Below are 16,713 nucleotides of genomic sequence, written 5' to 3'. Positions count from 1 at the left end.
ATAAATTAAAATATTCACGAATTTATTCCCTGGTGATATCATTTTAAAATATTTATCTTATAATTTGTTTTCATAATTTTATGATTACTAATATAACATTCTATCAATACATAACCACTTTCAAGAGTTTTTCACTAAAATTAGTTCATCTTATTTGAATAATGAAATTAGATTTTTCATTTCATAATATTTATAATAAAATATTCATATATCAATCAGTTAGGATGTCATCATCAATATTAAAATCAATATCTGTGATATCATCATAATTCACATTATCCATATCCAAATCTAACGAAACATCAGTGTCAGATCTAGGTTTTGTTTCCCTGGATTCTTCATCATTCTGCATGTTTTCACTGACTGGAGATGGTTCTTTTGTTACCATGGTGACCTTCACATCCTTTGTTTCTTCATCCTATGAGGAAGACATAAAATAGATGATATTGTTAAGATAAAATGCTACTCCAAAGTTTGTTCACATATTTTAGCGCATATAACAGTGACAATATTTTATTGCAAAATCTGTCTACAATTATTTGTTGTAGTATTAGTCAATAGTATGTTTTTTGTTTACTGTTAATCTGATGTTTGCCAAAAGATAAAAAAAATATGATAAAATGCTATTTTAGCAGCAGTTTCCATAGAAACAATGAAAACACATTTCCTCATTAAAAACCCACTAAAAATATAGAGAGAGATATTGAAATATATTGGTAAAATGCCCTAAAACAGACAAAATATACTAATTACTCAGTATTTTATTGATCTATTTTCTCTGAACTGAGTATGGTAATTGTTATTTAATTTTTTTGACCTCTTTACCATGGTACATTGAATATGTAAATTAAAGTAAGATTGTTATCAAGATGACTTGCGACTTTGTGAAACACTTTTTTTTCTGTTTTTGACTTGACAACACCATTTAATTCACAATCTTATAAGAGTGGTTAGCATAATGGATTGCAAACATTATCCAGTGTATTCAATAACCATTCTTTATTAGTATTTTGTTTGTATTTTAAATATTCCAAGTAGTATTGAAACATAAATGTCTGCTGAAATTGACTAAAAGTGTGTATTATTTGCTCATTATAGTCAGTAGTACAGGAAAATAAACTAATAAGAATTATGAGAATTTAAAGTGTGAACTGACTTAGTTCTGTACATTATATTTAGATGAACAGAAATGTAAAAATCAGAGGATACCATGGTTTCAATGAGATACCATGTTTATTTTCAGGATTGAGTTAGTAAAATATTACAATACTTCTAAAGAGATGTCTAGTTTGTTGTACTTATATTTTATTGAATAGCAATGCAATAACAAACACACAAACACTAATATCAATGCAATAACAAGCACACAAACACTAATAGCAATGCAATAACAAACACACTAACACTAATAACAACACTGATGAGTACTCACAATGCTCACTAACCCATCTTCCAAAGCTTGCTGTAACTCCGACATAATATTACGCTCACATGGCACCTAATAATCAAAAGAAAATTTAATACTGAAAACGTGAAGTGTCCCATTGCTATGCAGCAAACAATATTCATTGTAATCAACTCACCATTACATTTGGGTATTCTGATGCCAAATATTTCTTCTCAGTTTTCTTGACAAACTTTTCACCATAGTATGCTTCTTTCAAACCAACAAACAGGTTTTCATATTTTTCTGGATCGGCAAGGGCTTCCGATTTCTTCTTATCAAATTTACCTAAATTCTCTTTCCACAAACTAACAATTCTTTGAAGAGAACAGAAAAATAATCATTCAAGGAAAATGTTTCTGTATTGTTTCATGGAAACACAAATAGATTCAAGAAACCATTTTGAAAGTTAGAGAAATTTGTTGTTCATTTTTGTGTCATATTTGACAACACATGTCATCTTATTTTTGATTTTGATAGTAATGTAATTGATATCAGTCGTTACAGTCAGCTTCGTTTACAGCTTCTGTCAACTACCTGCACACATAAAAAATAAGGCCAACACAAAAAAAAAGATTTCCTTGTCGTCCTATTGAAAAATGATACAGTGACATGCTTTTAATTTTTTTTAGATAATACAGACAAATATGGTTTTGTGACCCGGGTTGAGCTTCTATCAGGTGACTTTCAGCCAATCAATGATGTTATAACAAAGCGCACTTGACACAAATTGAAGGGTTGTCGCATCATCCAATCCCTGATGTCAATCTATGAAGTGTTATTGTGCCACAACAGGCTTCAAAATTATTCACTGAAGTAAATCATTATAAGGGTAGGATTTGATCGAGATACATTACACAGTACACAGTGATTCATTTTCTTTGCAAGTTGAGAAAATGAGGTAAACCAGAATAAGGTCGATGATTTCAGTACAGAATGTCTTTTGTGAATCATGATTTTCAAACTGTTCATTGACCGGGCACCAAACATTTATGGCTTTTAAATTTGACACTTTGTTTTATTTTGAAGCTCAATAAATTATTTATACATGTCACAAACATATTTGTTTGTGCACGGTCTTTCAATCACAGACAGATCAAGATATAGATTGAGCCCAGCCACTGATCAAGACTCAATTTTGATGTTCAATTCTACCGGAGTGGCTTTGGAATCTTTATTTTTGGAATATTTTCTTTGTTTCTCTGCTCTCTTTCCAAAGTAATCAACATTGCCTTTTCACCGAACTGCCTTGATAATCATTATTAAAAGGCGAGAGTGGCCCTAGATACAAATGGAACACTCCCACTCCATCAGCATGTTGTGGATTTCGCGAGATGCATGAAAGACGGGCGTCGAACGTCTGCAGCAAAAATTGAACGATTTGATTTTGAACTTGAATTTCTATATTTCGTAGCTCACATCGACAAAAGAATGCTTTCAAATACCCTAACTTAATCAAAATTGTCTATCATCAAATGTATACAGCACATTATTAAGCATGGAAATGTCCCCCAAAATCTTTTCGTGTTTGTGGAATCCCATGCGATGTTTGACGCCACTACAATGCTATGACCTTTGTTTGTCTTGTTTTTACATTCGATTTCATGCATAACGCGTGATTCTCGCAGTGAACGGAAAATGGTCTATTATGCTAAAGTCACTAATTTTTCTCTCACTTTGTCCACTTTTTGCATGAACAGTGAGTGACAGAAAATAGAGAATTGTGATTTGTATGTCAGATACAGAAACTGAAAATACATTGTCTTCAAATCATGACACAAATACAATTCACTTACTGAGCCATCTTGCTTGGCATGTATGTTCTTGCAAAGAAAGCCGCTTCAGGAACACGGCCGGTTTTAACTAAGATATCAATACATTCCTCAACTCTGAAAACAAAAATACACAAAATTAAAACTTGTGAAATCTTGAAAATAATTATATATTCAAATTCTACTGAAAATTTGAGATATTTGACTCCCCATTCTGTATTACCCAGTCAGTCCATCACTAGTAGCGATTCACAATTATGGGGATTATTTGTGGTCATAGTGATGTATTCTATTATTGCAGAAAATATTTGGTTCACTGAGTGAAAAATGTAATGGGGCAACCAAATGCCAGCATTATACTGCATTCAAACAAATAATGTGAGCTTTATCAGAGAAACGTGTGTTAAAATGACAAGTTTTAACCACTTTATGTAAAATTACTGAAAATTGGATCAAATCGTAAAATACCAACGTTACAGTGTATATTTTATCTCTTAATATATTATTATATATGTTTAGCAACAGACATCAAAATGGTGATGCGTAACTGTAATTGACATTTTTAGTTATTTTTTTCCCATTGCATAAATATAGTGCGTTAGCTAATTCAATTTATACAGTACCCTTCCACCAAGGTTGTATAAAACATCTATGTTAATGTAAATAAAGTTTTAAACATTTTAAAACTGAAATGGCGTCCTGATTGAACTTTAAGCACTGGACTAACTTGTATCTTGTTGCTGCAATTGTGTATGAAGTGAACTACTTTGTAAAAAATCAAAGTTATATACAGACAGCCAGTAGACTGTGCAAGTGCAATCATAGATTAAAATTCCAACATGTCAAACTTTATGTGGACAGGTGAATGACTTTCACATTTGTCAAATCCCACACAATGTTTTGGACGTCACTATAACGCAGTGAACGGTGAATGCTCTACAATGTATAGATAACATACCACGTGCATGCACTTGAACTTGTGAATCATCTATTTACAAATGTCAGTAATCCACACATTTATGTTTGGCTGACTGAATACTACATTTCTCACAACAAGTAATTCCCTTTATCTTAACAACCATTTCTTGTAGAGGGCGCTTTCATGCTATAACTCATATGGCCTATTCTTGAATTCTCAGGGGTGGACATCCGAGCATTTTCACTGCATGGCAACCATCACGGTGAAAACAAAAGCCGAAAACGGTACTTTGGGATGATTGTTGAGACAAGATTATGCCTGCGTGTGTAACGCATATAAATTTGATTGTTCAGGATTACATCAAAGTTGAGTTCCTGTTGTTTACTCAAATTCCGCATAGCTCCGCCCCCGAGGATAAGATTACATAAAGTATAGAAATGACAGTCTTACCTCCCAAGCAGCAAATTTGATACAAATGAAATATTGCTTTTATTGCTTTCATCTGACGATTGCGCAATATTTTCTACCATAGTTTCATCTCCAGTACATGTTGCTAATAGCAACAGTCCACCATAATCCTGTGCATTATGTAAACATTCAGCTGCTAGTTTAAATTCACATTTAGACGTCGCCAACTCTGACAATTGTTTCCATTTCTCTTCACTCTGTAAACATAAACATAAATGTAAATGGTGATGGAAACAAAATATTTGGCAAAATAGCTGTTATGTGAAAGATTTCCACAGAATTTTTTATTTGTACAATATATATGACTATTTATTATGTAAACATATTATGTTTGTCAAATCTCTTGTCCAATGCTATCATTATGACACTGGTTGCTCCTACTTACAACAGTGATTGAGATATTACAGATTTGCATATTAATTAGGTCACAAAGTATTGTTATTTATCACACACCATAGCAGCATACTTTAATGGTGAATCCTTTTCACCAACAGTGAATATATATTTTTTTGACTTAATAATGTATAATGACTAACTAAATTAACAATCAAAACTAATCATGTTATTGCTATTACTCCAAAGAATGCAATGCAATGTGTAGCACCCTCATGTGTTAAAATCATAGTTTCTTTTGTTTTTATACACATATTTTCTTATTATACAGGTTTACAGAAAAACATTACCGGTAGTTCATTAGTAAGAAATTATAAATAACCCCACAAACCTCTATCGTCTTGGCAACCTGATAAGCTATTTTGATATCCTTTAGCTGCATGGCTAATTCAAATTTATGATCCATATCCATGGTAACAGCCAATGCTTGCGATTTGAAGTCCTTGCAATGAAATTACAAAATAATTATTATTTTCAAAGAATTTTTGAATTAAAAATAATATTTTATTTTAGAATAACTGTAAAGTAGTACATTTATGCATCTGCGAAAACCCATGCAACTCACTAAATCAGTAACATAAATATTCAATCATATCACCGGATAAGAAAGATCTGCAGACAAAATAGTGTGTACATTTCAGATGCAGATGTATCTTGTAATCTCATATTAACTGATTAATAAAACATTTTGCTGTGACCCTATTGATCTGGAAACATTGTCTTACCTGTTTTTCTAAGAAGTGTGCAACTCTTGTCCTCTGTTCTCGTGGAACTGTGGGTAAAACTTTATCAGCGGTTTCAAAATCTCTCCTCATGACAGCAGTTTGGTATTCTAACACCGATAATAACAACGAGTAACTCACAACATTGAGTTCTTTATCACCGAGATATAGACGGTTATCACGTGGGATATAACCTAATATGTACATCACTCTGGAGAAAAAGAAGAAAAAGAAAGCTCATCAATGTTATGTTTAGTGCACACCAAAGAATGAATTTCAATTGCAATGCATGATGAAGACAATAAGACTTAGTAGCACAATATGTCAGCTTCCAATCAGTATGGCTTGCGAATGTTGTAACTACCAGATTTTAATTTTGGCCTAGTTACTTAAAATAGAAAGGACATTCAACTAAGTTTTATCAACACTACAACTTTAAGGTGGTCCAGGTTGAATTGACGTGTAACGATAACGAGTCATCTTAAAAGGTTAATGTTATTAACCGTACTCGACCGCGTTAGCTCCCATGCCTGGGCAAGCGCCCACCCCCCATTTTTGTGCAATTTTTATATTTAGGGGCACATTCGGCAAAGCGCCCACCCCTTCAAAATGCAACTGATTTAAAACTTAGTCTTGGGTAACGAATCTTGATAATCATTTTTATATGATACAGCGAGGATATCGACAGCTGTGAACATGTTGTGAATGCGCTGAAATCAATTCCAACAGATCATACTTTGACATCGATAATTCACTTCTGCATTGCGTTACCGGAAAGTCTTCAGGAATTTCTGAAGAATTGCGCCAGTACAACACAGCATTCTGATTGGTCAATAACCAACTTGACCCATTAGGTCAAAGGACGCTGCTGCAGGTCAAATCTGCAAATGCATCATGGCAGAAAGTGATTTTCATCGAGAGTTTCGTAATTTGATTTTCCCTCAAAAAGGTAATCTGTCACTTGATGAATCAAAATTTTCATTTGCACTCTTTTTCGAGGGGGGTGCCCACCCCTAAAAAATCGTGATTTTCTGAGTTGAGGCCCCTGGATGCTAACGCGATTGAGTACGGTAACATATTAAAAATTAAATTGAACAATGGTTCAGGAGACAAATGTCTGATGTGTCATAACAAATTTGCATTTCAGCATTGGGATGCAATTATTAACATGAAAATTAATATTGTTAAATCAAATCAAAAATTTACATTTAATTTAATGGTTTTGAGATATATAACGCAAGGAAGGTTATGTGGCAGGTACTGCAGCGAAGCAGGATGTTCTCACTCTTTTCAAAACATTTGACATCATGTCTTGGTTGGTTTCCAAGAGGACCATGCATCTATGTCTGTGACTGTGTTTGTCTCCTTTGTTTTCCAGAATTGTGAGTTTGTTTGTAGATTCTGATGTTGCTAGAATTTGCTCAATGATGTTGAGAACGGGGATTGTGAGTTTAGTTGTGGATTCTGATGTTGCTGTAATTTGCTCAATGATGTTGAGAACTGGGATTGTGAGTTTGTTTGTGGATTCTGATGTTGCTGTAATTTGCTCAATGATGTTGAGAACTGGGATTGTGAGTTTAGTTGTGGATTCTGATGTTGCTGTAATTTGCTCAATGATGTTGAGAACCGGAATTGTGAGTTTGTTTGTGGATTCTGATGTTGCTGGAATTTGCTCAATGATGTTGAGAACTGGGATTGTGAGTTTGTTTGTGGATTCTGATGTTGCTGTAATTTGCTCAATGATGTTGAGAACTGATATTGTGAGTTTAGTTGTGGATTCTGATGTTGCTGGAATTTGCTCAATGATGTTGAGAACCAGGATTGTGAGTTTAGTTGTGGATTCTGATGTTGCTGGAATTTGCTCAATGATGTTGAGAACTGATATTGTGAGTTTGTTTGTGGATTCTGATGTTGCTGGAATTTGCTCAATGATGTTGAGAACCAGGATTGTGAGTTTAGTTGTGGATTCTGATGTTGCTGGAATTTGCTCAATGATGTTGAGAACTGATATTGTGAGTTTGTTTGTGGATTCTGATGTTGCTGGAATTTGCTCAATGATGTTGAGAACCAGGATTGTGAGTTTAGTTGTGGATTCTGATGTTGCTGGAATTTGCTCAATGATGTTGAGAACTGGGATTGTGAGTTTGTTTGTGGATTCTGATGTTGCTGGAATTTGCTCAATGATGTTGAGAACCAGGATTGTGAGTTTAGTTGTGGATTCTGATGTTGCTGGAATTTGCTCAATGATGTTGAGAACTGGGATTGTCAGTTTGTTTGTGGATTCTGATGTTGCTGGAATTTGCTCAATGATGTTGAGAACTGGGATTGTGAGTTTGTTTGTGGATTCTGATGTTGCTGGAATTTGCTCAATGATGTTGAGAACTGGGATTGTGAGTTTGTTTGTGGATTCTGATGTTGCTGGAATTTGCTCAATGATGTTGAGAACCAGGATTGTGAGTTTAGTTGTGGATTCTGATGTTGCTGGAATTTGCTCAATGATGTTGAGAACTGGGATTGTCAGTTTGTTTGTGGATTCTGATGTTGCTGGAATTTGCTCAATGATGTTGAGAACTGGGATTGTGAGTTTGTTTGTGGATTCTGATGTTGCTGGAATTTGCTCAATGATGTTGAGAACTGGGATTGTGAGTTTGTTTGTGGATTCTGATGTTGCTGGAATTTGCTCAATGATGTTGAGAACTGGGATTGTGAGTTTGTTTGTGGATTCTGATGTTGCTGGAATTTGCTCAATGATGTTGAGAACTGGGATTGTGAGTTTGTTTGTGGATTCTGATGTTGCTGGAATTTGCTCAATGATGTTGAGAACTGGGATTGTGAGTTTGTTTGTGGATTCTGATGTTGCTGGAATTTGCTCAATGATGTTGAGAACTGGGATTGTGAGTTTGTTTGTGGATTCTGATGTTGCTGGAATTTGCTCAATGATGTTGAGAACTGGGATTGTGAGTTTGTTTGTGGATTCTGATGTTGCTGGAATTTGCTCAATGATGTTGAAAACCGGAATTGTGAGTTTGTTTGTGGATTCTGATGTTGCTGGAATTTGCTCAATGATGTTGAGAACCGGAATTGTGAGTTTAGTTGTGGATTCTGATGTTGCTGTAATTTGCTCAATGATGTTGAGAACTGGGATTGTGAGTTTAGTTGTGGATTCTGATGTTGCTGGAATTTGCTCAATGATGTTGAGAACTGGGATTGTGAGTTTGTTTGTGGATTCTGATGTTGCTGTAATTTGCTCAATGATGTTGAGAACTGGGATTGTGAGTTTGTTTGTGGATTCTGATGTTGCTGGAATTTGCTCAATGATGTTGAGAACCAGGATTGTGAGTTTAGTTGTGGATTCTGATGTTGCTGGAATTTGCTCAATGATGTTGAGAACCGGAATTGTGAGTTTAGTTGTGGATTCTGATGTTGCTGTAATTTGCTCAATGATGTTGAGAACTGGGATTGTGAGTTTGTTTGTGGATTCTGATGTTGCTGTAATTTGCTCAATGATGTTGAGAACTGGGATTGTGAGTTTGTTTGTGGATTCTGATGTTGCTGGAATTTGCTCAATGATGTTGAGAACTGGGATTGTGAGTTTGTTTGTGGATTCTGATGTTGCTGTAATTTGCTCAATGATGTTGAGAACCGGAATTGTGAGTTTAGTTGTGGATTCTGATGTTGCTGTAATTTGCTCAATGATGTTGAGAACCGGAATTGTGAGTTTGTTTGTGGATTCTGATGTTGCTGGAATTTGCTCAATGATGTTGAGAACTGGGATTGTGAGTTTGTTTGTGGATTCTGATGTTGCTGGAATTTGCTCAATGATGTTGAGAACCAGGATTGTGAGTTTAGTTGTGGATTCTGATGTTGCTGGAATTTGCTCAATGATGTTGAGAACCGGAATTGTGAGTTTAGTTGTGGATTCTGATGTTGCTGTAATTTGCTCAATGATGTTGAGAACCGGAATTGTGAGTTTGTTTGTGGATTCTGATGTTGCTGTAATTTGCTCAATGATGTTGAGAACTGGGATTGTGAGTTTGTTTGTGGATTCTGATGTTGCTGGAATTTGCTCAATGATGTTGAGAACTGGGATTGTGAGTTTGTTTGTGGATTCTGATGTTGCTGTAATTTGCTCAATGATGTTGAGAACCGGAATTGTGAGTTTAGTTGTGGATTCTGATGTTGCTGTAATTTGCTCAATGATGTTGAGAACTGGGATTGTGAGTTTAGTTGTGGATTCTGATGTTGCTGGAATTTGCTCAATGATGTTGAGAACTGGGATTGTGAGTTTGTTTGTGGATTCTGATGTTGCTGTAATTTGCTCAATGATGTTGAGAACCGGAATTGTGAGTTTAGTTGTGGATCCTGATGTTGCTGTAATTTGCTCAATAATGATGAGAACTGATATTCGATTTCCAGTGTGATAATAGCATACCATAATGAAAAGTTACCTCCCATAATGCATTGCATATATGGGAAATAAATTCTCAGCAGTACAACATTTTAATTGAGGTAGAATCAAAGACAACAAGAGCCAATGATAAATTAGAACATTTCTGATCCAGAGACAAATATATACAAAGTCAGTCATATCAAAAAGTAGTTTGGTTTTGGCTGTTGACAACTTAAGTTCATCAAACAAATTATTCACAAAAATAATTGGCAGTGTACAAGAAAAGTTTGAAAATATCATTTTTTACCAACACTTTTTAAAAATATTTGCCAAAAATAGAAAATATACGATATCAGCACAAAATGAACAAATCAGACAGAGGTCCACCCAACAAACTTAAATATAACATTGAGCGATTGAGCTGATAGTTTTCCAGAAATAGCCAAAAACAGCATTTTTTAACAAAATGACAAGAATATTCACGAAAAATAAACTCTGAGAATTGAAGATATCGTCAAAAATTTAACAAATCTGGCAGAGGTCCATAGCAAGTATCAAAGCACTTGTAACTTGATCTGATAGTTTTCAAGAAGAAGATGAAAATGTAACTGTTGACGGACGGATGACGACTGACAATCATGAACAGCTGTAAGATGACAGTGAAGCAAAGCACTTGTCTTACCTGTCCATATGTGATATTGTAACTATTTCACCACCAACATAATAATTAATTCTGTTTACAGAGTTTGTGTAGATAAAACAGTCTCCCACCCAGGTACCAGTTTTCACTACTTCTTCAACTTCTCCAACCACCTAAAATAAAATAATATTCCAATGTAGTTTACACACAATAATGAGTTCATGACCACGCTAGCTAAAACTATACTTGCAAAACCTAACCTAAACTTATAAATTCTTGGTAACTGTGCACTCTTGTATTGCAGGACATTAATTTCTTCATTGAAAATTACAAAACAGCTGTTGTATTTGTTATTTAATAATGATCTCATTTTTTCAACTGAAATCATATTGTCATTTAAATTCAAATGTGACAATGAAATTCGAGGAAATTAAAAAAATTAAGCATGAAAAGTTACGTCAAGCGTAGTTCAATTTAAAATGATTTAAGATAATTGAAATTTGAAAATTGAAATAACCATTCATTCTTTCGTTGTATTAACTTTACAGAAGCTGTGAGCTTTCAACCCTTGGTAGAAATTTGACTGACCTCAAATGCATCTTCAACACCATCCTCTGTGATTCCTTCATTTGTTTCTTGTGCTTTGGAAGCAGCCTCAGCATTGTATTTTAAAATAAAAAATGACTCATCAGTTGTGATACACACTAGTTCTCCGTTGTCAGACCAGAATATCTGAAATAAAAATAAATGTGGAATACTGAATGCCAAACATGGAATACTGAATTCCAAATATGGAATACTGAATGCCAAATATGGAATACTGAATTCCAAATATGGAATACTGAATTCCAAATATGGAATATTGAATGCCAAAAAATGGAATATTGAATTCCAAATATGGATTACTGAATTCCAAATATGGAATATTGAATTCCAAATATGGAATATTGAATGCCAAAAACTGGAATATTGAATTCCAAATATGGAATACTGAATTCCAACTATGGAATATTGAATTCCAAATATGGAATATTGAATGCCAAAAAATGGAATATTGAATTCCAAATATGGAATACTGAATTCCAAATATGAAATACTGAATTCCAAATATGGAATATTGAATGCCAAATATGGAATACTGAATTCCAAATATGGAATACTGAATTCCAAATATGGAATATTGAATGCCAAAAAATGGAATATTGAATTCCAAATACGGAATACTGAATTCCAAATATGGAATACTGAATTCCAAATATGGAATATTGAATGCCAAATATGGAATACTGAATTCCAAATATGGAATACTGAATTCCAAATATGGAATACTGAATTCCAAATATGGAATATTGAATGCCAAAAAATGGAATATTGAATTCCAAATATGGAATATTGAATTCCAAATGTAGAATACTGAATTCAAAGTATAGAACACCGAATGCCAAATATGCAATGTATACTTACAGATTGGGGTGTTATCTCTATTCTTCTAATGAGGGTGTCCACACTGTCCCAGTCATAGAAAGCTAATCCATCAGATGTCTTCACTCCCAATAGAAATCCACCATAGATGCCTACAACACAATGATTGAACAGATAAGTGGGAGAATGATGGAATGAAGGAACAACAAATATAACAGAAGACACAAAATACCTTCAGGTGTGATTGATTGCTTCAAATCTTTGAATTCCTTAAAATTCTTGAATATTTTGATGTGATCTTTCAGTCTTACAGCATACCTGTGCATATGAAAACATATGAATTGTGAGAATTGCAAATATTATCAGTTTAATCAAAGTTTTTGCTAACATACACCTCTAAATTAACCTTCAGGTGACAGCTAATTTGTGAGTGGCAATACCAGGCCATTACTTCTTTATTCCAATCATCCAATACAATTAGCTAACTGAAATCACATGACAGACCTAATTTGCATGTTTCCTGATTGTTGTTTTACAAATGTAAACAAATTCCCAAGTTTTGTGCCTATTCCAACAAATAGACTAAACTGTTATTCTTGAAACCAGCTAGAATTTGTTAAAATACAAAACCATCAAATTCATTTATTCTTATCAGACTGTCACCATATATGAATAGCAGACCAGACGTTCAGACATGCAACTTTCATTGATGAGTCTAGTGCCCAGACAAACGTTCAGACATGCAACTTACATTGATGAGTCTAGTGCCCAGACAAATGTTCAGACATGCAACTTACATTGATGAGTCTCGTGCACAGACAAACGACCAAACATGCAACTTACATTGATGAGTCTAGTGCCCAGACAAACGACCAGACATGCAACTTACATTGATGAGTCTAGTGCCCAGACAAACGACCAGACATGCAACTTACATTGATGAGTCTAGTGCCCAGACAAATGTTCAGACATGCAACTTACATTGATGAGTCTCGTGCCCAGACAAACCTTCAGACATGCAACTTACATTGATGAGTCTAGTGCCCAGACAAACGACCAGACATGCAACTTACATTGATGAGTCTAGTGCCCAGACAAACGACCAGACATGCAACTTACATTGATGAGTCTAGTGCCCAGACAAACGACCAGACATGCAACTTACATTGATGAGTCTCGTGCCCAGACAAACGACCAGACATGCAACTTACATTGATGAGTCTCGTGCCCAGACAAACGTTCAGACATGCAACTTACATTGATGAGTCTCGTGCCCAGACAAACGACCAGACATGCAACTTACATTGATGAGTCTCGTGCCCAGACAAACGACCAGACATGCAACTTACATTGATGAGTCTAGTGCCCATACAAATGCTCAGACATGCAACTTACATTGATGAGTCTAGTGCCCAGACAAACGACCAGACATGCAACTTACATTGATGAGTCTAGTGCCCAGACAAACGACCAGACATGCAACTTACATTGATGAGTCTCGTGCCCAGACAAACGACCAGACATGCAACTTACATTGATGAGTCTAGTGCCCAGACAAATGTTCAGACATGCAACTTACATTGATGAGTCTAGTGCCCAGACAAATGTTCAGACATGCAACTTACATTGATGAGTCTAGTGCCCAGACAAATTCTTGAGCTGATCCAAATGCTTTATTTCTCAAAGCCATAGCGGTGTATATAATGTATTCACCATCACCACAAACAACAACAAACCTGAAACAACACAACAATGTAGCAAGTGTGATAAATCACCAGAACTATGTTTTCACCAAAATTATAGTTTCATTCTGTAAATTTAGAGTTAAGTGAGGTAGAAACTTGTTACAATTATTTTATATATTCCTCAAATTGCATTAATAGAAGAATGTAAAAAACAACAATTTATGCTAAATAAACAGTTACATGTAATTTAAAACATAGTAGAGCATCAGATTTAGTGGTATGTAGGGTTCTATGGCAGTTGTAGTATAAGATGTCAATCCATGGAATTGCCTCATTGTATTATTAGAAAACAGGTCTTGTATATATATATTTGCTGATACTTGCCTTCCATTGGGATTATGCGCAATGGATTGTGGGTAAATTTCACAGCTTCCAATATCTTTTACAGGTAATGACAATCTTTCACCATCATTTATTTCCAGCCCTATTCATCAAAGAATAATTATGTAATTTGCAGTTACATGAAATTCTGCCCTCTAGTGATGAGCAAAGGTAATCTTTTGTTTTCATCCTGCAATACATCTTCCAAAAACAAAATAAACAAATATTTAAATAACCTTATTATCAAATGTAGATTAACATACCTTGCAGATTTTTCAGATTGGCTTGTTGGATTTCAGTGTGCTTTGCAAATATGAATTTACCATTACTGTCCATTGACATTGCTGGCTCTTCACTGCCAACCTGAAAAAACGTTTAATTTTACATACTCAAAGTACATAAAGAATACAAGTACACACACAATTCTGTAGTGAATAAAAATAAACCAATTTTGTACTTTTTATACTCATAATAATCAAAAAGATGTGCAAACTTTAGGGTTAATTATTGTCAGGATGTTAGAGTCATTATTGCTATGACAGACATGCAGGGGTCAATATATGACCATTACAAAGGTCACGAAATTGGCCATTTTATTATGCCAACAGCTCAATCTCTTCATTCTATTTACAGATCACAAAGTGAAATACATTCCATAAATGAAAAATTACATGAGGGAACAGTACCTTCAATATAATAGCTCCATTATCAAAACCAAGTGCCACCATATTGGATCCTGGCAACGCTGCAATTACCCATGCTCTCTCTAAACCATAGTTTAGAGTTTTTTCTGATCTATATGTGTTGGCATGCCAAATACGAACAGTATCTGAAAATTAAAATAAATTGTCATAATTGATGTGTTTTCTGGTTGCTATGGGTAACATAAACCCTGAATTGATTTGGGTGGTAGGGAAAACATGATTGTTATTTAGTTAGTTATTTTATTATCGTGATAAGTGTATAAAAAACACTTTAACAAAATAAGTTTTCGAATAGGTTTTAATAAATGTGTTTTTTTCAAATAAACACATTAAAACATGGTGGTTGTTTTTCAGTGTACTGCATAACGTTTTGGTGAAAACAATGAATGTGGCATGGGACCCATATTGAGCACAGCAGGAAAGTATTGTCAATTTTTGGTGATTGTACATTGCTTTGGAGAAGGATTACTGACTTATTGCTGAAGTGCATTATGGGTAAAAGGAAATGCATTGTGGGACTTACCATCTTCACCACCTGAAAGTATTATGGGTAATGTTGGATGGAAACAGACTGTGGTGATATTTTCTGTATGGCCTTTTAATGTCTGAACACAGGTTTTATTCTTGAATAAATAAAATAAATAAATAAATAAATTAATTAATAAATAGTAAACAAATAAATAAATTTTGAAGAATTCACAAGGAAAAAAAAATTGGTTTTTGGGAGGACACTTATCCATTACTTACAGTTGGTTAGTAAACTATTCACATTTATATACATAATTTTTCATTACTACCAGTTACTACTGCTTACCTGGTAATCCCATATTTTAACCAGTCTATCATCCGCACCTGATACCAAATATGGTTTATCACCACCGCTGTAGTAATCTACACAATTGACTCCACTATCATGACCAGTCAGAGTGAAATTAGGAGTATTGGAACCTAGCTGCCACACCTACAAATATACTCAATAATTAATTCAAAACATGATGCATGCCCAGTCATCCCTTGGCTGTGGTTGCATGCCCAGTCATCCCTTGGATGTGGTTGCATGCCCCGCCATCCCTTGGATGTGGTTGCATGCCCCGTCATCTCTTGGATGTGGTTGCATGCCCAGTCATCCCTTGGCTGTGGTTGCATGCCCAGTCATCCCTTAGCTGTGGTTGCATGCCCTGTCATCTCTTGGCTGTGGTTGCATGCTCCGTCATCTCTTGTATGTGGTTGCATGCCCCGCCATCCCTTGGATGTGGTTGCATGCCCCGCCATCCCTTGGATGTGGTTGCATGCCCCGCCATCCCTTGGCTGTGATTGCATGCCCCGCCATCCCTTGGCTGTGGTTGCATGCCCCGCCATCTCTTGGTTGTGGTTGCATGCCCAGTCATCCCTTGGATGTGGTTGCATGCCCCGTCATCTCTTGGATGTGGTTGCATGCCCAGTCATCCCTTGGCTGTGGTTGAATGCCCAGTCATCCCTTGGATGTGGTTGCATGCCCAGTCATCCCTTGGATGTGGTTGCATGCCCAGTCATCCCTTAGCTGTGGTTGCATGCCCTGTCATCTCTTGGCTGTGGTTGCATGCTCCGTCATCTCTTGGATGTGGTTGCATGCCCCGCCATCCCTTGGATGTGGTTGCATGCCCCGCCATCCCTTGGCTGTGATTGCATGCCCCGCCATCCCTTGGCTGTGGTTGCATGCCCCACCATCTCTTGGTTGTGGTTGCATGCCCAGTCATCCCTTGGATGTGGTTGCATGCCCCATCATCTCTTGGA

General features: G+C 35.5%; 1 protein-coding gene across 1 annotated transcript in view; it reads right to left on the bottom strand.

The window, feature by feature from the left end:
• Positions 1–211: 211 nt before the first annotated feature.
• Positions 212–16,713, bottom strand: part of LOC102804945 (coatomer subunit beta'-like) — a 58,418-nt gene continuing 41,916 nt past the window's right edge. The window contains exons 7-23 of the mRNA XM_085508579.1: positions 15,755–15,901; positions 15,464–15,563; positions 14,923–15,065; positions 14,500–14,599; positions 14,240–14,339; positions 13,796–13,906; positions 12,403–12,488; positions 12,213–12,322; positions 11,337–11,480; positions 10,791–10,921; positions 5,722–5,929; positions 5,328–5,438; positions 4,586–4,800; positions 3,241–3,333; positions 1,584–1,761; positions 1,433–1,498; positions 212–418 (exon numbers count right to left, since the gene is read on the bottom strand). Of these exons, the coding sequence (XP_085364705.1) occupies positions 212–418; positions 1,433–1,498; positions 1,584–1,761; positions 3,241–3,333; positions 4,586–4,800; positions 5,328–5,438; positions 5,722–5,929; positions 10,791–10,921; positions 11,337–11,480; positions 12,213–12,322; positions 12,403–12,488; positions 13,796–13,906; positions 14,240–14,339; positions 14,500–14,599; positions 14,923–15,065; positions 15,464–15,563; positions 15,755–15,901 (2,250 nt within the window). The remainder of the gene's footprint in view (positions 419–1,432; positions 1,499–1,583; positions 1,762–3,240; positions 3,334–4,585; positions 4,801–5,327; positions 5,439–5,721; positions 5,930–10,790; positions 10,922–11,336; positions 11,481–12,212; positions 12,323–12,402; positions 12,489–13,795; positions 13,907–14,239; positions 14,340–14,499; positions 14,600–14,922; positions 15,066–15,463; positions 15,564–15,754; positions 15,902–16,713) is intronic.

The sequence above is a fragment of the Saccoglossus kowalevskii genome, chromosome 15, assembly GCF_978046115.1.
Source record: "Saccoglossus kowalevskii chromosome 15, keSacKowa6.1, whole genome shotgun sequence".
In the NCBI taxonomy this organism is placed as follows: Eukaryota; Metazoa; Hemichordata; class Enteropneusta; family Harrimaniidae; genus Saccoglossus; species Saccoglossus kowalevskii.
The sequence above is the reverse complement of the archived record's forward strand: the minus strand, read 5'-3'. Positions and strand labels throughout refer to the sequence as shown.